We start from the raw sequence: 23,934 nt of genomic DNA, 5'->3' as shown, positions 1-23,934 counted from the left end.
GATGTGGAATAATCAGATTGTGAATTTAAAAAAATCATAATAAGCTAAGTGCTCCAAATGGGAAAAGTAGACAAATGCAAAAATAGATGAATAATGTAAGTAGACATATAGAAATTCTAAGAAAGAATGAAAAAGAAGTTACAGAAATTGAAAACACTGTAACAGAAATAAAGAATGCCTTTGATGGGTTTATTGGTAGACTGGACATGGCTGAGGATATTCAATATCCTTAAATACTGAGAATATGTCAATAGAAACTTACAAAACTAAAAAATAAAGAGAGAAAGATGGGGGGTGGGAAAGTAGAATATCCAAAATCAGTGGGACAAGTGCAAAAGAAAACAAAGTCCTAGCTAGTCAAATCATATTCAACTGTAGAAAATCAAAGATTACAAAAAGTTCTTGAAAGGAGCTAGAGAAAAACACACCTTAACACCTTACCTATAGAGCAGTAAAGATAAGAGTTATATCCAACTTCTTCTCAGAAATCATGCAAGAAAGAAGAGGGTGAAATAAAACATTTAAAATGTTGAGAGAAGAAATGAATTGAGATATTTAGAAAAATTAAAACAATGTTTTTATGTCAGCCATGAAGGTAAAAATATTTTTCAAACAAAACTATAAGAATAAAAGAAAATACGAGCAAAATATGAGAAAAGAACACCTAAGAATTGTGAACCATCTATATTTCAATCTTTAAGACTGCTTCTTAAAGTAGAAACCACAAAATATTAGAGATGCTTAAGTGGCGACTACCACACAGATAGTAGTTATACGAGATGCTCATCATGGAAAAGAACCTACATCTACACAGAAAAAGTAGTTCCTGTCGGTAACACAGTGCATAACTGTAGAGAAAAATATTATAATACCTTAGACTTACTGCTCACTTACCGTGTATAAATTTCTTTACATGGATATTGGCTCGTTTAAAGGGATGAACACAACAATTCCTGAAGCCACACAAGTGGTGAGCCCAGGCATCCTGGCTGCAGAGTCTACATCCCAAGCACTGGGCTGTTTCCAGTAAACCCTAAAATGGAACTTTATTATTTTCTTCCCTATCTGTATGTGCTTTCCATGTAAGTAGGTTATTACCATGTAATAGGTACTAGTTTGAAGTACCTATTCAAATGACTATCACCACTTAGGCTTAAAGAAGACAGACATATATTTTCAACACCTCTAATTCAAATTTGTTTTTATTTTTTCCAAATAAAAAGAACTTTATTTGAAACTCTTTAAACCAGATTATTTTCAACTTCTATTATCTCTTGAGACTGAATTTCATACAATTTCTAACTTCTGTATAAAGAAAGTTTCTTGCATTAATTTGCTTAAGCTTATTTCTTTAAAACTTAAGGGGGTGTTTCTTATGTTGAATATGTCCATATTCCTAAGACCCAAAGCCTACAAGATTTTATAAATGACAAGTATATCTATTTTAAGGTAATATTTTCCCAGTTCCTAAGATTCTATTCAAAATGTTTTTTGCTCATATAAGCACTCATATAAGTGCTTCCAATTACTTTGATATTGATTATAATTTCTCTGGAAGTTTTCCAGCTTTATTATTTCTTTTTTAACTTAATCTTATTTATTTCTAATGTGGCTGAATTATGTGTTTCATACTAGAGCAAAATAATGGGCTTTGTTTTAGTTCTTAAACCATTCCTGATCCTACTCATTAATTTATTTGTTGCAAGGATTATAAGCAATTTGTTGACCAATTATTTAAGAAATAATCACCAATTTTAGGTTCTTCAGTATAGTGAAATACAATTTTTTTTAATTTAGAGAGAGAGAGACAGAGAGAGGGACAGATAAGGACAGACAGAAAGGGAGAGAGATGAGAAGCATCAATTCTTCATTGTGGTACCTTAGTTGTTCATTGATTGTTTCCTCATATGTGCCTTGACTGGGGGAGCTCTAGCTGAGCCAGCAGCTTCTTGCTCAAGCCAGCAACCTTAGGCTCAAGCCAGTGACCTTTGTCTTAAGCCAGTGACCTTGGATTTCAAGCCAGCGACATTTGGGCTCAAGCCAGCGACCATGGGTTATGTCTATAATCAAACGCTTAAGCCAGCGACCCCGCACTCAAGCTGGTGAGCCTATAGTCAAGATAGATGAGCCCGTCCTCAAGCCAGTGATATTGAGGTTTCAAACCTGGGTCCTCTGCATCCCAGGCTGACACTCTATCCACTGCACTACCAATTGGTCAGGCTATCGTGAAATATAACTGAGATTACTTTCTCTAAAATGCATCAATTCACCAAAAACATAAGAAGATCCTGCTATGCACAAGGCACTGCTGAAGCACAGAGTTGACCGTAGAGCTAATAATTTAGTGAAGAAATACTAAACAAGTACTACAATGAAAGCATCAGATAAATCATCTCCAAGTCAATATATCCTTTACTCATTGAACATCAAATGTACTTGTTTTTCTAAGTTTTGTCATTCTTGTCTGGGTCAAAAATGAACCTCTTGGCCCTGGCCGGTTGGCTCAGTGGTAGAGCGTCAGCCTGGCATGCAGAAGTCCCGGGTTCGATTCCTGGCCAGGGCACACAAGAGAAGCGCCCATCTGCTTCTCCACCCCTCCCCCCCCTCCTTCCTCTCTGTCTCTCTCTTCCCTTCCCGCAGCGAGGCTCCATTGGAGCAAAGATGGCCCGGGCGCTGGGGATAGCTCCTTGGCCTCTGCCCCAGGCTCTAGAGTGGCTCTGGTAGCAACAGAGCAACGCCCTGGAGGGGCAGAGCATCGCCCCCTGGTGGGCGTGCCGGGTGGATCCCGGTCGGGCGCATGTGGGAGTCTGACTGTCTCTCCCCGTTTCCAGCTTAAGAAAAATACAAAAAAAAAAAAAAATGAACCTCTTTTCTTATCTAACATTTTCTTTATCAACTGCTCACGTTTCAATTAAACAACTGTTATATAATTTAGCTTAAAAGAAGGAGGAGGAAAAAGAGAAAAATGAGAAAGGTAGATTGAAGGAGAAAAAAACCACTGAGATAACATTTGATCTAAAGTTTATTAATGGTTTTACTATTAGTTCAATGAATAAATAACTATGGTAAAGGTAGCTAAATTATAGACTCACGATTATATTTAACGTCTGCTCAGTTCCAGAGAGTTGAACTACAAAGTAATTCTAACTTTATGAGAAGTATTTTTCTTAATACAGAAAAGTCACCTTTTCCGGGTGGGGTATTTAACACACTACACTATGTGTAATAGCACTGACAAGCCCTTTTCCCACACATTTTCCACCAGCAATTTGAGGTTCAATAAAATGTAAGCCCTAGTAAGTCAACTACATATTACAGAAGTAATGACAAGTAAAAATTCAATGATTCAATAAAATAACTCTTCAATGTTATTTTTATTTATTTTTTTATTTTTTTCCTTTTTTTTCTCTTTATTCTCTCGTTAGCATTTACTGCCAGGCATCTCTACCAATGGCTGGTCTAACTTTACTTTTATACACACACATTAAGTTACAATCACATGATATTCAGAATACTTCAATGTTATTTTTATATTGGTTACATTTTTAAGCCAAAATAAAAAGAAACATGGAGCTAAAAGAAACATAATCCAATCCAATAAAACAAATTGTATATCTCTTACTTATTTTTTAAGATTTGACTATTAACAATATGCAGATCCAATAAAAAAACATAAATTTTACTAATAGGTTCCAAACTATAGACTCAAAATGAAAATAAAATATTTAGGTAAAAACTCCAAAAGATAAATAATACAAATACTTTTTACTAAGTATGTGTTTACTCCTTAAAAGCCTGATCATATAGATGTCTCAGAATGCAAAATTAGTTACCCACAAAAGAAATGAGTCTTGAATATCCAGAGTAAAAAAATAAGGTTTTAAGAAGTAAACACTGAAATTATTTGAATTACATCAGAAGAGAAAGGATACATAGAAATGACAGAAACAAAGGAAGCAGAAATAATAATGGATTATTGTCTGCTTATTGTGCAACAATTACTGGTGTGTGGTTGACAGATATTAAATTCTCACACTGAGTGCTGCAAGTCAGTATTCTTATCATTTAACTATAGAAAACTGAAGCTCAGAGATTGTCACAACAGTAAACAAAGAGACCAGGGCTTCTCTTACTATAAAATAATGTTTTTAACCATTACTGTATAGTACCTACTTAAGCAAGCAAAAAAAAGTAGAAAGTATTCACTCTTAAATTTTTGGTGGCTTTTTATTTTGAGATTAATTCAAGCACTCCTAGGATTTATGGTGATAAGAGACTTGACTTGGGGTGGTGCACACACAATACAATATACAGATGACATATTATAAAATTGTATACCTGAAACCTATATAATTTTATTAACCAATGTTACCTCAATAGATTCAGTTTTTAAAAAATAAAAAAAAGTCTTTTCCAGAAATAAAAAAAAACACAAAAAATAGAATGAGAGAGAAAGATAATTAAATTGTGATAAAATGTTAACAATTGGGGAAACTGGGGAAAAATATGTTAAAGTTCTTTGTACTGTGCTTGCAACTTTCATGTTTGAAATTATTTCTAATTTAAGTTACAAAATCTAAAAGAGTGTGTATTTTTATATATAAATATTTTCCCTTACTCAGAATCATTAGAAAGCAAGTTGAAGATATGATGCCTTGTTACCTTAAAATACTTCTATGTGTATTTCCTGCAAAGATCAAGACCATTCATAGCCAGGGTATAGTTGCCAAAAGCAGAGGACTAATATTGATATAATACTATTATTATATCTACAGACCTTATTCAAACCCACCAATTGACTTAATAATGTCCAGGAACAGAGCCAGGAGGTACGATAATGCAGGATCCTATAATCCAGTATTATGTATTTCATTTAGCTGCCATATCTCTTTAATCTCCTTTGAACGGAAACACTTCTTCCTTCTCTGTCTTTCACAACTTTCTCATGACAAACCAGTTACTTTGTAGAAGGTCTCTAATTTTTGTTTTGTCTAGTATTGCCTCCTGATGAGGTCCAGACTTGGCATTTCTGGTTAGAATTCCACAAGAGTGATGCTGTGTCTTTCTCAGCATCAGACGGTCCATGATGTCAGTTCGTCTACTTGCCGAGGATATGAACTAATGACTTCAGGAGGTAGCTCTTATCAGATTTCTCCACTGTAACCTGTTACTTTCTTCTTTGTAAGTAATAAGTAAATCGTGAGGCAGTACTTTGAGATTGTGTAGATATCCTGCTCCTCCTCAAACTGTCACACAATAGTTTTAACATCCATTCATGATTCTTACCTGAAAGAAATGTTACCATGATAGTTATTAAAGCATAGCAGTTGGAAACAGTAAAAAAAAGAAAAAGAAAAGAAAAAGAAATATTCAGGTCTTGATTGGCTATTCATATAAAGATGTGTAAAGGTTGGTTTTTAAAACCACTTGAGGGCCTGACCAGGTGGTGGCATAGTTTATAGAGCATCAGACTGGGACACAGAGTACTCAGGTTCCAAACCCCGAGGCTGCTAGCTTGAGCGCAGGGTCACTGGCTTGTGCGTGGGATCACTGGCTTGAGCGTGGGATCATAGACATGACCTCATGGTCGCTGGCTTAAGCCCAAGTTTGCTGGCTTGAGCAAGGGGTCACTGGCTCTGCTGAAGCCCCCCTGTCAAGACACATATGAGAAAGCAATCAATGAACAACTAAAGTGCCACAACAGAGAATTGATGCTTTTCATCTTTCTCCTTTCCTGTCTGATGGTTCCTATCTGTCCCTGTCTCTGTCTCTCTCTCTGTCTCTGTCACACACACACACAAAATAAAATATCACTTGAGAGAAAAAGAGATCATGGGAAGAGCTTTGTGGTGTAATTGAAGTTGTGCTTCCTGCTGGTGATACTGCTGTAGTCAGAGGTCTGGCAGCTTTTTCCTTGTCGTTCTTACAGAAATACAGACATGAAATACATAATTTATTATTAGAAAAGAAATATTTTAAAATAATAATTTTTTTGAGTAATAGCACATTTCTTTTTTAATTTTTATTGAATTTATTGGGATGACATTGACTAATGGAATTATATACATTTCAAGCATATAATTCTATAATACATCATCTGTGTACTGTATTGTGTGTTCACCACCCAAAGTCAAATCTCCTTCCATCACTATTTACCCCCTTTATCCTCTTCTACCTGCCACCACGTGCCTCTCTCCGTGGTGATCACTGTACATACTGTTCTCTGTGTCTATGTAACTTATTTCACTTAGCATAATGCTCTCCAGGTTCCTCCATGTTGTCACAAAAGGTAACATTCCTTCTTCTTTTTTTTTTTTTTTTTTTCATTTTTCCGAAGCTGGAAACGGGGAGGCAGTCAGACAGCCTACCGCATGCACCCGACCGGGATCCACCCGGTATGCCCACCAGGGGGCGATGTTCTGCCCCTCTGGGACGTCGCTCTGTTGCATCCAGAGCCATTCTAGCACCTGAGGCAGAGGCCACAGGGCCATCCCCAGCGCCTGGGCCATCTTTGCTCCAATGGAGCCTCGGCTGCAGGAGGGGAAGAGACAGAGAGGAAGGAGAAGGGGAGGGGTGGAGAAGCAGATGGGCGCTTCTCCTGTGTGCCCTGGCCGGGAATCGAACCCGGGACTTCTGCACGCCAGGCCGACGCTCTACCGCTGAGCCAACTGGCCAGGGCCACATTCCTTCTTCTTTAAGGCTGAGTAGTATACCATTGGAGAGCTACCCAAGTTAGTCCATATAGAGCTACTGGTACATCATTACTTCTCATTGTTGCATAATAACTACTAAGATTATACCATAATCTATTCAGACATTTCCTCCTTTAAGAAGCTTCTCTTGGGCCCCTTGTAATTCATTATTGTGACTCTTGCTCTTTGGGGGTAGGGGATAGGGGGGAGGCATCTGCTATGTAAGAAGTCTAATTATTCTGGGACTGACATGTGTAGAGAAAAAATATCAACGAGTCCTGGCTGTTCTAGCCCAGGCAACATGGGACATGTGAATGAAGCAATCATTCTGTTATTATTGTTCAACAGTTGCCATGTACAAAAGAATCAAGGTCCCAAGCCTGTGGTCCCAGTGAAGCCATTCCAATCACCCCCAGCCTTTGGAGCCACTTCAGGTAGGGCCCCAGATAAGATGAAGTATGGACAAATCATCCCTGCTGTGCTTTGACTGAATTCCTAACCCATAGAATTGTGAACATAATAAATGTTGGTTGTTTTCCAAAAGTAAAATTATTACCATGACTGTTGCTACATAATAATTGCCCATCTACCTTCAATATCATTGGATTTTTCATTTGAAATACTTAGTTTCACTTGCCTCTGTTTGCATTCCATTTTATAGTTCCCTCATTCTTACTGGCTTTATATTACTCTGTGTGTTTAGTTTACATGTATAAAATATTATCATCGTGCCCTGGCCGGTTGGCTCAGTGGTAGAGCGTCGGCCTAGCGTGCAGAGGACCCCGGTTCGATTCCCGGCCAGGGCACACAGGAGAAGTGCCCATTTGCTTCTCCACCCCTCTGCCGCGCTTTCCTCTCTGTCTCTCTCTTCCCCTCCCGCAGCCAAGGCTCCATTGGAGCAAAGATGGCCCAGGCGCTGGGGATGGCTCTGTGGCCTCTGCCTCAGGCACTAGAGTGGCTCTGGTCGCAACATGGCGACGCCCAGGATGGGCAGAGCATCGCCCCCTGGTGGGCAGAGCGTCGCCCCCTGGTGGGCGTGCCAGGTGGATCCCGGTCGGGTGCATGCGGGAGTCTGTCTGACTGTCTCTCCCTGTTTCCAGCTTCAGAAAAATGAAAAAAAATAATAATAAATAAAATAAAATATTGTTAGAAAAGTCAAACTGTACAAAAATTATACTTGGAAAGGAGTCACTCCCTCATCCTTAATTTTTCATTTCTATTCATTCCTAGTAGGTAGCTAATCGTATTGGATTTTTGGATATTCCTTCCTGTGTTTCTTTTTTGGCAAAATTACACTCATGTAATTGTTGTCTCTCGACCATCTGATGCATCCTGCAAACTATAAACTGACTACTCTTAGTTCATAGAATGTTCATTCTATGGGATAGCCTTGAACTGACATCTCATTGCAAAAGTCTAATTTCTGAAGACTGTAATAATACTTTTGGTAAGCATCCCCCAGGTAAGCATAGGCAGTCAATAATTTGTTGATAAATGAAAGTTCATTGTTTAGAATGGCACATGGAAGAAGAGCGAAATGACCAATATAGTGGAACAAAGACTAGAAAAGATACAATAAAGCAGAGGTCATTAACAGTACTAAAGACCATATTCAAACTGCTGAGACTTTTTGTTTTTAGCTAGATAGATAGATAGATAGATAGATGATTTTAATTTTAATGTATGAGACATTTCAAGGCACAAAAAGGGACAAGAAAGTAGTTGGTGAGTTTAAGAGGAAAAATGTACCTACCAAATGTTGTTGAGGAGTTATTACAGTTAAATCAAGAGAAACTTCTTAATCAGGAAAACTAGCTTTTTTCTTTTAGAAAATGGCAAAAATAGATAGCAGTTCATGCTGAAAAAGAAATAACATACAATGGGTGAACAAAGATTGCATTTACCACTGGACTTGAAGCTCTTTTCTTTGTCTATTTTTGCCTTAGTGTTCATGAATAGCCTTTGTTAATTCCCTTATGTCAATCCTATTACTGGTGCAGAGCTATTTCTGCAAGGGTCATCAATATCCAGGATCTTAAATCTGAGCTTAAACCTGTCCAAGTTCAAGAGGAGTTCTGTGTACAAAGATTCTTATCCACTGAACATAAGGACACCACGCACAGAGAACCAAACTGTGAGTCATGGATAGTCTTCCCAATAATATAATTTTTAAAATTTTACCTTTAGGGAAAGAATAACGATTTCACTGTTTATATAATATTGTGTATTCTTTTTAAAAATATTGCAAAGGAACATTAACTTACAATTTTACTATAAAGACAATTAAATATTTGCACTAGACATCTTCATTAATGAAAATTCAGAATAAACACACAATTTTGAGTCTGATAATTCTAGAAAGTTGAAATAAAACCATGAATAGAGAATTAATTTTGAAATTTAAAATTCTCCAGTCCTTCCATTGAGTGAAAGGAGAGTTGAAGGAAAGAAATGAAGATTCATTGCATTTTGTACTTGGAAAATTGACTCCTATGCTGTAAAAGGGAGTATTACATTCAGCACTGAACTCTCTCAGACTTCTGAATCATTTAACTAGTCGTGTGTCCTTGGGCTTTTTCCTTAATATTACATTTTCTGTTGTTTTGTTTGTAGCCTTTAAAGTAGAAATAATAATATTGTTTCAGAAGCTTACCTCAAAATTTATTGAAAAAAAATAATATTTTTAAAAGAAAAGAATACAGGAATTTTTGCTGCTATTTGTTAAATTTGGTGAAATATTTCTTTCAGTTGGTTTTATTTTTCTGCTATTTTGCATGCATGGAGGTGATTATTAATACAGTAAGCTTTACAGTTTGTGTCATGAAAATAAATGAAGTAAGACTTTCTTACTGTTTTCCCATGAAATATTTCCATTAGTTGCAAAAATAGCTTTAGTAACATCCATTTTAAATACATATTTTTTACCATTATTCATGTGACTTAGAAACACTTAACATTAAAAGCTAGAAAAAAGTTTAGAAATCATCTTATTAAGGTGATTTTTTGCCTAAATATTATAGTTATAAACTGGATTTGATATTACGTAAGTTGTCAAAATATATATAAACCATTAGCAATAATGTCTATAATGGAATTCAAACCATATGTGTTAGAATAATGTATATATAAGATATTAAGATATTCAGAACAAGATATCTGCTCTGAATTTTCTGGAAGATCCTGACATTTCTATTTTCTTCAGAATAAATAAGAGAATATTTGTATGTAGTAGGAGCAAACCTGGGTAAGTTTAGAGTACATACATCTATAAACAAAATTTATATTAATTTGACTGTATCTATTATAAATATTTGGTTTTAGTGTTTCAAATTTTTAATTATTTACTAATTATTTTTATTCAATACCTATTAAGTTCCTACTACTAACTACTACTAAGTATTAATAGGTTCTACATAATACATTTTACATTATTTAGTCCTCACACAGCCTTTGAAGTAGAGATTGTTATTACTCCAATTTACAGATATAAAAAATAAAGCACAGAGAGTTTTAGTGATTTGCTCAAGTCACACAGCCAGTAATTGGCTACATTTGAGTCCAAGTGTTCATGTGCTTATACAGGGTGGGGGGAAAACAGGTTTACAGTCAGGGGTATGCAAAACACAGAGTTTATTCATGTATTATTACTTACTAGTTATTGTATTATTTTTCATGGGAATCACTGTAAACCTACTTTTGCCCCACCCTATATGCTAATCGTTATGCTATTCTGACACTTGGAAGCATTGAAAATGCATGATTCCTGCCCACAAGCTTAGTTCCTCCTTGGTGGAAGAAGTATGACGTGGGCAAAATCATTAGAGCTACACGTATGTTTTGAGAGATAATGGAGGTCTCCACAAGCCAGTAATAACTCCCGTAACTCCCATGATTGGACATGGTGCTGTCAGACCTATTTGATGACAAATCCCTCCCCCCACCACCCCCAATCATTCTCTAGTAAGGAAGAAAAGACAGAGGACAGGCGTGACAGGTTTAAAACATCTGACATTAATATATTAGCTTTGGTGAGAACATTAGCCTGGTTTAGCTGATCAGATTAGCTCACAGTCACCTTGGAAAATGCAGGAGAGCAGAGAGCTAATGAGATGTGTGCTTAGAGGTAGAGAAAGGTGGACCACGAAGCCCTTTCTTCGTGGGGAAGAAGGTGGGCAGCATACAGTGTGACATCTTGTGGGGCACAGATCAAGACACAGAATCCAGGTTTCCGTCAAAAGTGAAGGGGAAACACAACTTCTCTAGATGTCCCCCACCTAGCAGTCTTGATTGGTTTCAGATAGGCCTTAGAGATAATTTGCTAGATTCCACTTTAGTTGAATTAAAAATTATTTTAATCAAGCACTTTTCAGTACTTGATTCCCAGTTATTGGTACCTCATGGCCAACCATGTTCAGATACAATAATGTCATTTTTAGCACAGTATTTTCTCTGGGACAGCATCTTATTTTGTTTCCAAAAGGAAACATATGCATTCAGGTATAAGAAGGAAGATTATTTGTTTTCCATTGTACAACAAAAGAACTTATTTTGAAAATTTCACATTGGAGCTACTTCAGTGCTCTTTGTTTTCTGTGTTTTTATGTTGATGGAAAGAGTCCATGCACGCCATTGGTAGAGAGGTAATTTGAATGCTTGGTTACTTAACCTTTTTACTCTGTACTTAGGGAAACCACTCTTAGCATACGTCATCTAAAACCTTTCATTACAATTTTTTATAAAAGAAATGAAGACACATTTATCTGAACCTCAGAACTACTAAATAAAATGGAATAAATTCTCCTGAGCCATCTTTCCCCTGGCATCCATGCCTTTTATTTCTCAACAGAACATAATAGTTATTGAAATTATTATCATCAAGACATCAGAACAAGCCAGGCACTGGCCAAGAAAATAAGTGGCATTTGTATTACCTGACAAGCAGGGGCTTCCTAGCCTATTATTATGGTAGGATCTTCTGTGCTATCCCAGCATGTGGGTCCAGCTGCAGGGAAGGAGCGAGGGAAGAATCCACAAAATGGACTAGTTAATCTCAGGTGTGCCTCATTTCCCTAACTGTTATCCATACAGGACAGATGGGGAACCCCGAGAAATCCCATCGCCAGAGCCTTAGGACGTATGGAAAAGGCAGGTCACGCAGGCCCAGAGCAAACACAGTGGCCAGCACCTACATAATTTAGATCATTCTTTACAAAAGTCAAAGCCAAGTGCTATAGAGTGAGTTGTGTTCCCCAAAATTCATGTGATGACTGGCCCCCAACGGTAATTTTTTGATATAGTAGTCCCTCTTATCTGCAGTTTTCTTTTTATGGTTTCAGTTATATGTGGTCAATCACAGTCTGAAGAAATTAAATGGAAAATTTCAGAAATAGACAATTCATAAGTTTTAAATTGCACGGTGTTCTGAGTAGCGTGATGAAATCTCATGCCATCCCATGTCATCCCGCTCTGTGCCACTTGGGATGTGACTCATCCCTTTGTCCAGCATTTCCACGCTGTACATAAAATATAATGAGATACTTAGAAAGAGAGGAAGAGAGAGACCACGTTCCCACATTCACAAAACTCTTTTTCACAGCATACTGCTATAATTATTCTACTTTATCATCACTTACTACATCTAATTCAAAAATTAAACTTTATTATAGGTACGTCTGTATAGGAAAAATCAAATAATAGAATATATAGGGTTTGGTACTATTCTTGGTCTCAGGAATCTTTGAGGAGGGAACTACGAAAGCAATCAATAAGAAAGTAATCAATGGCTAAATGAAGTTGTAAGGGTGGGGCCCTGATCCACAGGATTAAGTGTCCTTACAAGAAGGGACACCAGAGAGCTCCCTCTCTCTCTACCATGTAAGGACACAATGACAAGGTGGCTCTCTGCAAGCCAGGAAGAGAGGCTTCACCAAAAGCCTACCCTGCCAGCCTTTGATCTGGGACCTCCAGCCTACTAATTGAGAGACAATAAGTTCCTGTTACCTAAGCCTCAAAATGTGTAGTATTTTGTTGTAGCAGCTCAAGCAGACAAAGATACCAGGAAACCATGCTCAGTGTAATCAACTCACTCTGCGGCTTTTTTTTTATTCAATATTTTACAGACTTATAGAACACTTTACTGTGTGTCAGGATCTAAGCACCTTCCAAATACTAATTCAATTAATTTTAGGATACTGGTGCAAATTTTGAAGAAGATAAATTATTTGATGACAGGAGATATTAACAGGAGTATAGATAAAATACTATACTGAGTCTTTCTCTACATGAGCAAATATGCCTCATGTTTCAATATGTTTCTTCCAAATTCTGTCTCTGTTCATTGGCTCTCCCTGTAGTAAAAAAAAAAAAAAAAAAAAATGGATTTCACCAATCTTTGCACTTAAAGTAAAATAAAGGTATTAGGTCAGAATGGACTCTGCGTTTTACTAAGTAGGTAATGCAGCTGACTTAAGTCTTAAGATTTGTGAGTGCCATGCTAGGAGAGTTTCATTCCTCATGCTTTTCAGAGCCCAGGGAAATGCCTGGGATAGTCTATTCTTAACAGATACTAATTCAATCAAGTTTTCCCCAAGTAACTGGATTATCTTTTCAATAAAGAAATCCTTTGAAATTGGCAAAATTCCTTTCATAGAATGAAATTTCCTTTTTTGTCTACAGTGCTAGAGTGACAACTAGGTTGTCAAGAAGCAAGTGAGGCTTATGTCTCTTCAACATTTGAAATAAAATTTTTTTAGATTTTTTTAAATCTTATGTATATTTATTGTAAAAAGTAGCTACGCCAGATAACCATCTACTCTTTTTTTTTTTCCAGAGACAGAGAGAGAGTCAGAGAGAGAGGGATAGATAGGGAGGAGAGATGAGAAGCATCAATCATTAGTTTTTCGTTGCACATTGCGACACCTTAGTTGTTCATTGATTGCTTTCTCATATGTGCCTTGACCATGGGCCTTCAGCAGACCTAGTAACCCCTTGCTCAAGCCAACGACCTTGGGTCCAAGTTGGTGAGCTTTGCTCAAACCAGATGAGCCTGTGCTCAAGCTGGCAACCTTGGGATCTCGAACCTGGGTCTTCCGCATCCCAGTCCAATGCTTTATCCACTGCACCACCACCTGTTCAGGCTATCTACTCTTGCAAAACAAAAGAGACTGCTTGAATCTCTACTTTTTTGAGGACTAGACAGCTATTGAAATAATCAAATAAGTTTCCATTATTCTTTTGAAGCAAAGCAATAATATTCATTTTTCTTAGATGCAAAAATTATTTTTATTAGGCATTTAAATTTTTTTTATTAATTGATTTTAGCAAGACAGACAGAGAAAGAGGAACACTGATCTGTTCCTGTATGTTCCCTGACTAGGAATTGAACCAGAAACCTCTGCACTTTGAGACCAACTGAGCTATCAGGCCAGGAAAGCAAAAATTATTATTAATTGCAGCAATTAAAAGAATGAATTGTGGCCCTGGCCGGTTGGCTCAGCGGTAGAGCGTCGGCCTGGCGTGCGGGGAACCCAGGTTCGATTCCCAGCCAGGGCACATAGGAGAAGTGCCCATTTGCTTCTCCACCCCCCCCTCCTTCCTCTCTGTCTCTCTCTTCCCCTCCCGCAGCCAAGGCTCCATTGGAGCAAAGATGGCCCGGGCGCTGAGGATGGCTCCTTGGCCTCTGCCCCAGGCGATAGAGTGGCTCTGGTCGCGGCAGAGTGACGCCCCGGAGGGGCAGAGCATCCCCCCCTGGTGGGCAGAGCGTCGCCCCCTGGTGGGCAGAGCGTCACCCCTGGTGGGCGCATGCGAGAGTCTGTCTGACTGTCTCTCCCCGTTTCCAGCTTCAGAAAAAAAAAAAAAAAAAAAAAAAAGGAATGAATTGTTACTCTCTTGACAGCTGTTTCTTGAAAGCTTTTTCTTGTTCAAGTGAATAAAATTAAATTGTCCAAGACCTTTGACCTCCAGTGATTCTGGGTAGAGACTTTAGTGAGAGAAACAATACAATTTTGAGACCAGTCCAAACATTGAAAGCAGAAGCAAAAATAAAAAGGAATTATGACAGTTTTTGTTTGCCATTCTGTGTCTTAGGAAAGTACCAAACAGACTAAGTCCAAGGCTGAAGTGTAAATCAATAAAAAGGCAAGCTGGATCACAGCATAAACTGGATGATATCAATACTTAAAATAATCACTGGACAAATGAGGAGCCGCATCAAAGAATTGATACTTCTTATCTCTCCTTCTTGTCTGTCTGTCCCTCTCTCTCTCTCTCTCTCTCTCTCACACACACACACACACACACACACACACATATACTTAAAGCTGACTTTGAAAGAGACAAAGGGAAAAGATAGAGAAAGAAAAAAGTGTGAAAAAATAGCATATGCACTACTAGTAAATCTTCCCTGGTTTGAAAATGTCAAGAAAATCACAACTATATGGACCCCCTAGAGAATATGTTAGTATGTGTAATAATAGAGTTTACCAGATAATGGAAAGATAAATAAGCAAGTAGGTTGGATTTGAGTGTGAACTAAGAATAAATAGGTTCTATATGAGGGTATCAAGGAGTTTCTGACAAATATAATTCCATGTGCTTTTGGTAGATTTTGTGATATATCTTACAGTGTCTCAAAATTCTATAGGTATAATTATGGGTTGTTTGCATTTGCTTGGTGGGTAACATCCCCAAAACTTGCTAAGGAATGAAGAGATGTTATGGTGTTAAATTTTGAATAGCGCTATTCCTTAGCTCATCTTTCTTTAATGACAATTCAGAAGTTGAATTTGTCAAACCATATTGAGAAAAAGTGGCTTGATGGTAGCCTGTTAATTTTCATTATAGTGTAATGGTTTAAGATTTAGTTCTAAAACCAATCCTACAGCCATTCCTTGCTCCACCACTTACTATGTGATCTTGAGCAAGTAACTTAAATTCCATCCTTCAGCTTCCTCAGTGATAACGTGACACTAATACTTGCCCAAGCCATACATGGTTGTGTGAGAATGAAATAGTTTTTGACACTTAATACAACTGGAAAAACTACCTGACACATAATAAATGTTCATAGTAGATAAGTATATAATTGTTATTAATTAAAAATTTTATTATATAAAATATTGGGATATACTATTATGAAATTCAGTAACAAAACAGTAATAAAAAAGAAAAAATCAGTAATAAATTATGTTTACTAAGTACATAGACCTAAACTGAAGAATTTTTAAATTAAAGAAAACAAACTATGAATTATATAAAACCCATAGGTCCAAATATCTTTAATAACATAAATGTTAGTGTCTTTGTACAAGCAGATAGAAACATACTAAATACTTCATCATTGCTAATAATCATTAATTTCCATGGAGCCTGACAGCAGAAAAATATCTGTTTGTTTATTTATTTATTTCTCATCTGTCATCACTTCTTTGTTCATCCTATAGATTATATCAAATCTAATCCCCCAAAATGGAAGAAGCCAAAAGCCAAAGTTTAGAAGAAGACTTTGAAGGACAGGCCACACATACAGGTAAGCAAAGCTATAGGAAGAGAACTAATTATTAAATTTAAATTAAATAGGGAGCCTGACCTGTGGTGGCGCAGTGGATAAAGTGTCAACCTGGAAATGCTGAGGTTGCCGGTTTGATACCCCGGGCTTACCTGGTCAAGGCACATGTGGGAGTTAATGCTTTCTGCTCCTCCCCACTTCTCTTTCTCTCTCCCCCCTCTGTCTAAAATAAATAAATAAAATTAAAAAAAATAAATTAAATAGGGAGAGCTCTAATGTTCTTACTGCCACTCTTTAGTATGATGTATGTTATACCTTTGAGTGGTCTGATGGAATCATTTACAAATAATTGAGTAGGTAAATTAATTTGAGATCAAATATTTTACAAACAGTTTTATTTAGATGTCCAGGAATGAGAAATTTAATTATAAACACTAATTATTGAGAACATTGGAAGACCTCCCTCAATACAGTAAAATCAAGCCATTGTCCTCTCTTTTGATTTCTCCCATTATGAACTTTCTTTACAATTATAAACAATGGTAGAATAAAAGGTTAATGAAGTTTTTAATTTTTTGACTATGAAAAAGAAATAATAGAGGTAATGATAAAACATTCTTAAATCAATATTCCTCCAAAAAACCTAAGACTTACATTTGCCATAGGAAAAATGTGGAAGCAACAATAAGCATCAAAAAGAAACTGTTTAAGTAAATTAATATCTATACAATGGAATACCATAACTCCAGTTTTTCTTAAAAAGAAGCATCTCTTTAATGTGCATAGATGGAAAAAAATATCTGAAATATATTATGAAGTAAAAAAAAAGCAAGGTTAAAGAAAGTATGCATATTACTATTTCTTTTAAAGGCAGAAAAAAATATTCTCTTTTCTGTAAATATAAATACATTATGCTGTGCATATTTTGTATGTGCAAAACACATATCTGAAAGTGAAGACATCGCAAGTAAACCAAAAACAGTAATTGCCTGAACATAATATATACAGGGGTGGGAAAATTAGGTTCACAGTTGTATGAAAATTAATATGATAATAAGTAATAGTATGAGAACTGACTGTGTTTCGTGTACTCACAATTGTAAACTTACTTTTGCTCCATACTGTATAAATAAATTTATATTAAAATTATATAAATAAAAATTATTAGGAAATATGTGGAGAAAGAAAAAATACATCCACATATATAATAACGATATTAAAAGTACGGATATGGCCAAGCTTTGGTGAAGAATGTATGAAACTGCCAAGTTTCAAGAATTTAGATCTTCTTCCAAGCACTGTTATTATTTATCAGGGCAATTGAACGTCAGCATTCCAGTTGTATCATCCTTGATTTAAATCTGCAAATCCTATCCTTTCTATAGTGGTAAAATAGTCTTAGAATCTTATAATACAAGGAATAGGATGGTTATGTAACGATTTTCTTAAAGCATTTTTGTGTTGTTAATTGAGGTTAGGCTTCCTTCTGACTTTTTTTTTATTTTTTATGTGCTATTGTTATTGTTGCTTTGTTACTAGTACGGTGCCGATTTTAGTTTGTGGCTGAAGCTCGTTTCTTATATCATAAAAGTGCTATTTTTCTAAAATTGTAGCTTCCTCTCTATACATTTAAAAAATATCTTTACCCCCAAGATTTGACAATAGTTCAAAGTCCATAATTTCTATTTTCACTAATGCAGATGTACAGAGAGATTCTTTGCCAAAACCCATTTAACAGGACTAGCAGGAGAACATTTTTATGAGGATGGTCAGAAATTTCAGCCAAAGCAAGATGTTTGTTTCTGATACAGAAGCCTATTCTCATGGCAGTATTTACACAAATTTCAATTGTATAAAGTCCTTTTGAAAACAAAAAGGGAATAAAAAGGTTTTAAATTGTATTGCAGGACCCAAAGGAGTAATACATGATTGGAGAAAGTTTAAATTAGAGAGCGAAGATAGCGACTCAGTCCCGCAGAGCAAGAAGGAGATTCTCAGACAACTGTCTTCGCCTCAGAGTAGGGACGACAAAGACTTGAAGGAAAGAGTCAGCAGGAAGGTAAGCTAAGGAAAAACCAGTAATAAATCATTTACAGTGTGTAAACATGAATCACGTCTTTTTTACAGCACAATTGCATTAATCTCACTTACTTACTTGTTATATAATATGTATGTCTATGTGCATAAAGAGTAACATTTGGGTATCAGAGCGGTGACATTATTTTTTTCCTTTGGCTTTTCGGTCATTTTTGAATTTTTATAATTAGCATGTATCAATTTATATAACAACAACAATATTAAGAATAGAAACCATAGACTGATTTTCACTGCAGGAAAAATCACTTTAGTAGATGACCTCCAAAGCAGTGTCCATGCGTTGTCATATATTGATTCTTAGTGAACACCCTTGCTTCCAGGCTGGTTGGCCATTGTAAACATTTTCCAGTCGAAGATCTGATTTTCAGGTTTTGGTTCCTTCACTGCGTCATTAAATGATGTGGAAGAGACAGTCAAATTTTTCCATCTTAGGAACTGTAACAACACCTACTCTACTTGCTTTGAAGGGATATGGAGAGAGAGAAAAAATGTAAAAGTGTTTGGAAACATGTAAAATGCTACACAAACAGGAGACATTATAACCAGGAAAGATGTACTAAGGCTAATCTTTAGAAATGTATATAAATGTCTAAATATCTATAGACCTGAATATGTAAATGGAACAAGTTCTCAGAAAAAAGCTCAAACATCAAAGTAAAAATTTGTGACAAAATTCACAGAACCAGAGTAGCAACTTAAAATTTATACAAAACATTTAACAGCTTTTAGCGTTAAAATAAGTTAAATTGAAACAATAATCTTAAAGCAGAAAAAAATAATAATACAGTAAAAAAAAAGAATGAGAACATTAGAAAAATATAGGAGGCAGAAACAAGAGAAGGACATACGAAAGCATCAGATACCTTTACTTAACCTTAACCTGAATCCCAGTATCTTCTGTGAAATTCTGTAATAATACCTACCTCATAGGTTTGTTGTGAGGACTGAGTAAAATAATCTATGTAAAGTGCCTAAGACATAGATTTTTTAAAACATAAATACCAGTGTGGTTTTTGGTGTTGTTATTGTTTTTGGTTTTTTGCCTTCTCAATTATCTACTTTAAATATAGTCAGCAGTTGCTGTTTGAGAGGTAACTTGATGCTAAGGCTGATTGACCCCCTGGGAACTGTCCAAACTCCGTGGATCTGGGCTGCTCCACCTCTCTTTAGAACGTTTATTGCTCCTTTATACCCTGTCTTCTCCTTCCTCCACCTCCTTTGTTTAGTGTGGTGGCGGTGGTGGTGGGGGGATGTATTTTTAACACTCCATTGAATAAGGTGATGATAACATAGCTATTAAGAAAGATTCTGCAAGTAATTTTATTTTCCAGCGGCAGTGATAAGTAACTGCCTTGGAAGATGAAAGTTAGGTCATTTCTCACTGTAGTCTAAACCCGTGGATAGGAATGGCTTAGAGGGCTTGTTTAAATGTGCCTCACTCAGCCTCACCTTTACAGGTTCTGATTTGATAGATCTGGGGTGGAGCCCAGACATTTGCATTTCCCAGAACTCCTCAGGTGATGCTGAGGCTGCTGGCACAGCACGGACCTCCTGGCTAATCTGATAAACTCTAAATAGCAGTAAAAGCTGTCTTGGTTGAATTCCAGTCTACATATCCAAAAAAAAAAAATAGTTAATGATATGATATAATCTTTTAACAACTATTGTGGAGGAGACACTAATGTCTAAAGGCATTTGTTGAGAACATGTTTAAATGTGTGTGTGTGTGTGTGTGTGTGTGTATTTTAATAAAAGTCATTCCAGAGTAGACCTTACTGAGTTATTCCTTTATCCCATACAAAGTGATGGGTAATTTAGTGGCATGTTTCTGACTGACATTGTGATCATCTCATGGCCCAACTATTTATATATTCAGCAATATTTATGTATGCATTTCTATCATGAAATAATTATTGAACACTTATTATGTCCCAGACACTATAGCTGCAGCAGATATTGAAGAGTAGTAAATGAGACAAATAAAATTCCTGCCCTAGTGGAGCAAAATAAACAAAGAAACAAAGTAGAATCAGACTCATAGATACAGAAAACAGACTGACAGCTGTTAAAGGGAAGAAGGGTTGGGGAGTTGAGTGAAAAAAATTAAGGGAATTAAGCAAAACAAACAAACAAACAAAACTCATAGACAGACAACAGTAGGTGATTACCAGAGGGAAAGTGTGTGCTGGGAGGTAGAAGGGGGTAAAGGAGGGGAAATGGTGACAGAAGGAGACTTTATTGGGTGGGTGAAAACACAATACAATATATAGATGATGTATTAAAGAATTGTATACCTGAGCCTGGCCAGGCGGTGGCGCAATAGATAGAGCTTCAGATTGGGATGCAGAGGATCCAGGTTCAACAACCCAAGGTCTCCAGCTTGAGCACAGGCTCATCTGGTTTGAGCAAGGCTCACCAGCTTGAGCCCAAGGTGACTGACTCGAGCAAGGGGTCACTCAGTCTGCTGTAGAGCCCCCCCCCCCGTCAAGGCACATATGAGAAAGCAATCAATAAATAACTGCAATGAAGGTGCTGCAATGAGGAATTGATGCTTCTCATCTCTCTCCCTTCCTGTCTGTCTTTCTCTCTGTCTCTCTCTGTCTCTGTCACACAAAAAAAGAATTGTACACCTGAAACTTTTATAATTGTATTAATCAACATTCCCTCAATAAATTCAATAAAGTTTTTTAAAAGAAAAAATAATATTAGACAATTAAACAAATAAATACATAATACCATATCAGGTAGTGTTTATTGCTATGAAGAAAAACTAATCTCATATAAGGAATAGAAAGCAAAGGGCAGGGACTCTTTTAGGTAGAATAATCAGAGAAGGTGACATCTAAACAGAAGCTTGAATGCTGTAAGGGAGAAGGCCACCTTGGGGGTAGAGGGCACAGCAAATGCAGACTCTTTGAGTTGAGGATGGGTTTTATGTGTCTAAAGAATACGAATTTCTGGCTGAGCAATCTCTGTCATTCTTTCATTTATTCCCAGATGAGCATTCAAGAATATGAACTAATCCACAAAGACAAAGAAGATGAAAATTGCCTTCGTAAATACCGTAGACAGTGTATGCAGGACATGCACCAGAAGCTGAGCTTTGGGCCTAGATATGGGTTTGTGTATGACCTGGAAAGTGGGGAGCAATTTCTGGAAACCATTGAGAAGGAGCAGAAAATTACCACGATCGTTGTTCACATTTACGAAAACGGCATTAAGGGCTGTGATGCCCTCAACAATAGCCTAGCATGCCTTGCAGCTGAATACCCTATGGTCAAGTTTTGTAAAATAAAAGCTTCTAATACAGGTGCTGGGGAGCGCTTTTCCTCAGATGTACTCCCCACTCTGCTCGTCTACAAAGGTGGGGAACTCATCAGCAATTTTATTAGTGTTGCTGAACAGTTGGCTGAAGAATTCTTTGCTGGGGATGTGGAGTCGTTCCTAAATGAATATGGGTTACTACCTGAAAGAGAGATACACGCCCTAGAGCAGACCAACATGGAAGAAGAGATTGAATAAAGGTTCTTTATGTCAATATCTCATATTTCTCCTTTACAGATTGAACACTGATTTGGTAGTACCCGTATTCCTTTAGAGAATACCAAGGGTGGACATGGCTATTCTAACGTGGTAACAAAAACCACATTGGCACTAAAGTCATGTGATTAGCCTTTCTTAGTATTAGTACTCAAATTGAGATAATGCTTTAGTTTAAAACATTGTAGCCATCAGAAACATGTTAGCAGACAAAGAGAATATGAATAAAATTGTGACAGTTTTCAAAAATCCCTTTCAAGTTATGTGTTAGCTTTTCTACTCCTTATTTTTTCTGCAGTGTTATTATTCAGACTTTACAAAATATATTATTAATTATCATTTTGCCTACATAATAAGAATAAAGTCTCACGAGGAAATAAATATTCTATTTGAAGTCTATTTTTTTTCAAGCATTATAACATCAAGGCCCTAAAAACATTGTACAACCTAAAATACAAAAAAAAAATTATGATTCAGAATGATCTTTTATTTCAACCAAACTAATGCAAAGAAACGTAGAAACATTGTACCGTATTGAAGTTATTTTTAAAAAGTATCAATTATAAATAAAAATTCAGAAATTAAAACATTGTACAACCTAAAATACAAAAAAAAAATTATGATTCAGAATGATCTTTTATTTCAACCAAACTAATGCAAAGAAACGTAGAAACATTGTACCGTATTGAAGTTATTTTTAAAAAGTATCAATTATAAATAAAAATTCAGAAATTAACCTTACCTATGGAAGGAAGGCAGTATAGAAGCAAGGTCTTTTTATTCTTTGGAAAAAAGAATAACATTTAGTAGTAATAATAATTATAATGATTTATTGATTACCAGTGATAAGCTATGGGCTAGTAATTCATATATACCATCTCTAATTCTTCAACACAATCCTACAAATAGGTACTATTACTCTCATTGTATAAATATGACCCTGAAATTCAGAGAAGTGGAAGTTCTACTTCTAATTCTCCTAAAACACTCGGAAACCTCTGCTCCTACACAAACACATGAAAATACAAACTAAAGCTTGAAAAATATTTTGAAATACATGAATGGGCTGAAGAGCAAGATAAGAGAAATATCTAGGCGTCTGAATCAGAATGGAAAATAATGGTGAGTAAGAGTCATAGCGATATGGACTGTAATTGAAGACATGCTGCTTGATAAGTAACCAAAATGGGCTCCCTGTGAGGAGTGAGCTTAAAACAGGTTTATATATTTTCCCCTGGTGGAATCAGATACTTGTAAATAGTGGATAATTTAAAAACTCATTATGTTGAAACCCGATACTTGTCTACAAATTCTAGTCTCCACTCTTCTAAATTACTATGTTATAGCTTCTCCTCTTTGCTTAAACCTTTTCTACCATTTCCCCCCAGTTTAAACACTACATTTTGTTCATAATTCATTGAGAAAACAGAAGTTATCCAATGAGCCCTACCCTATCTCTCTACAATGTGCACCTACCTACACGCGAACAGTTTCCACTGCCAGCGCCACGGAAGTGCTCACACAGCTGTCCAAGGCCAGCTGATCCCATGATGCCCTGCACCCTATCCTTCCCAGCATACAGTAACATTTCTCCTGCGATTAAATGATTCCCTCTCTCTCTTTACATCATCTGTTTCTTGTATTATTCATATTGGCTTATAGATGAATTTTTGTTTTTAAGACAATTTTAAATTTTATTTATTGATTTTAGAGGGCTAGGGAGGGAGAGAGAGAGAGAGAAGTATCAATTTTCTTTTCTGCTTATCCATGAGTTTGTTGGTTGATTCTTCTATGTGCCCCGACCAGGTATCGACCCCACAAAACCTTGACACATCGGGACAATGTTTTAAACAACTTAGCTGCCCAGCCAGGGCATAAATAAGTTTTTTAATTATCCACTATTTACAATGCCCACCTATAATTTAAAATTTCCAGGTATTCCTCACTTCTCTGCTTTTCTTTACAATTATGTCTCTCGAAAGAAGCATCTAAAGTCACTATCTTTGTTCCTCATCTCTGATTTTTATCCCACTCCAATCAGACCTTATTGACAAGTCCCCAACATATAGTTGCTGCAATAGGTACTGTTTCTGCTCATGA

At 36.4% G+C, this 23,934-nt stretch overlaps 1 protein-coding gene across 1 annotated transcript; it reads left to right on the top strand.

Annotated features, from left to right (window-relative positions):
• The first annotated feature begins 8,742 nt into the window (after positions 1-8,742).
• PDC (phosducin) lies at positions 8,743-22,215 on the top strand. The gene is made up of 4 exons (XM_066255137.1): positions 8,743-8,826; positions 16,133-16,218; positions 18,105-18,256; positions 21,292-22,215. Exons 2-4 carry the CDS (start codon positions 16,158-16,160, stop codon positions 21,814-21,816), a joined length of 738 nt encoding a protein of 245 aa, XP_066111234.1. The 5' UTR covers positions 8,743-8,826; positions 16,133-16,157; the 3' UTR covers positions 21,817-22,215.
• Positions 22,216-23,934: the final 1,719 nt, after the last annotated feature.

This window comes from Saccopteryx bilineata, chromosome 2 (assembly GCF_036850765.1).
Source record: "Saccopteryx bilineata isolate mSacBil1 chromosome 2, mSacBil1_pri_phased_curated, whole genome shotgun sequence".
Classification (NCBI taxonomy): domain Eukaryota; kingdom Metazoa; phylum Chordata; class Mammalia; order Chiroptera; family Emballonuridae; genus Saccopteryx; species Saccopteryx bilineata.
The sequence above is the reverse complement of the archived record's forward strand: the minus strand, read 5'-3'. Positions and strand labels throughout refer to the sequence as shown.

Coding starts and splice junctions, on each gene's coding strand:
- PDC (XM_066255137.1), top strand. CDS start 16,158: ATGGAAGAAGCCAAAAGCCAAAGTTTAGAAGAAGACTTTGAAGGACAG. Junction 16,219..18,104: donor AGGACAGGCCACACATACAG/GTAAGCAAAGCT, acceptor ATTGTATTGCAG/GACCCAAAGGAGTAATACAT. Junction 18,257..21,291: donor AGGAAAGAGTCAGCAGGAAG/GTAAGCTAAGGA, acceptor ATTTATTCCCAG/ATGAGCATTCAAGAATATGA.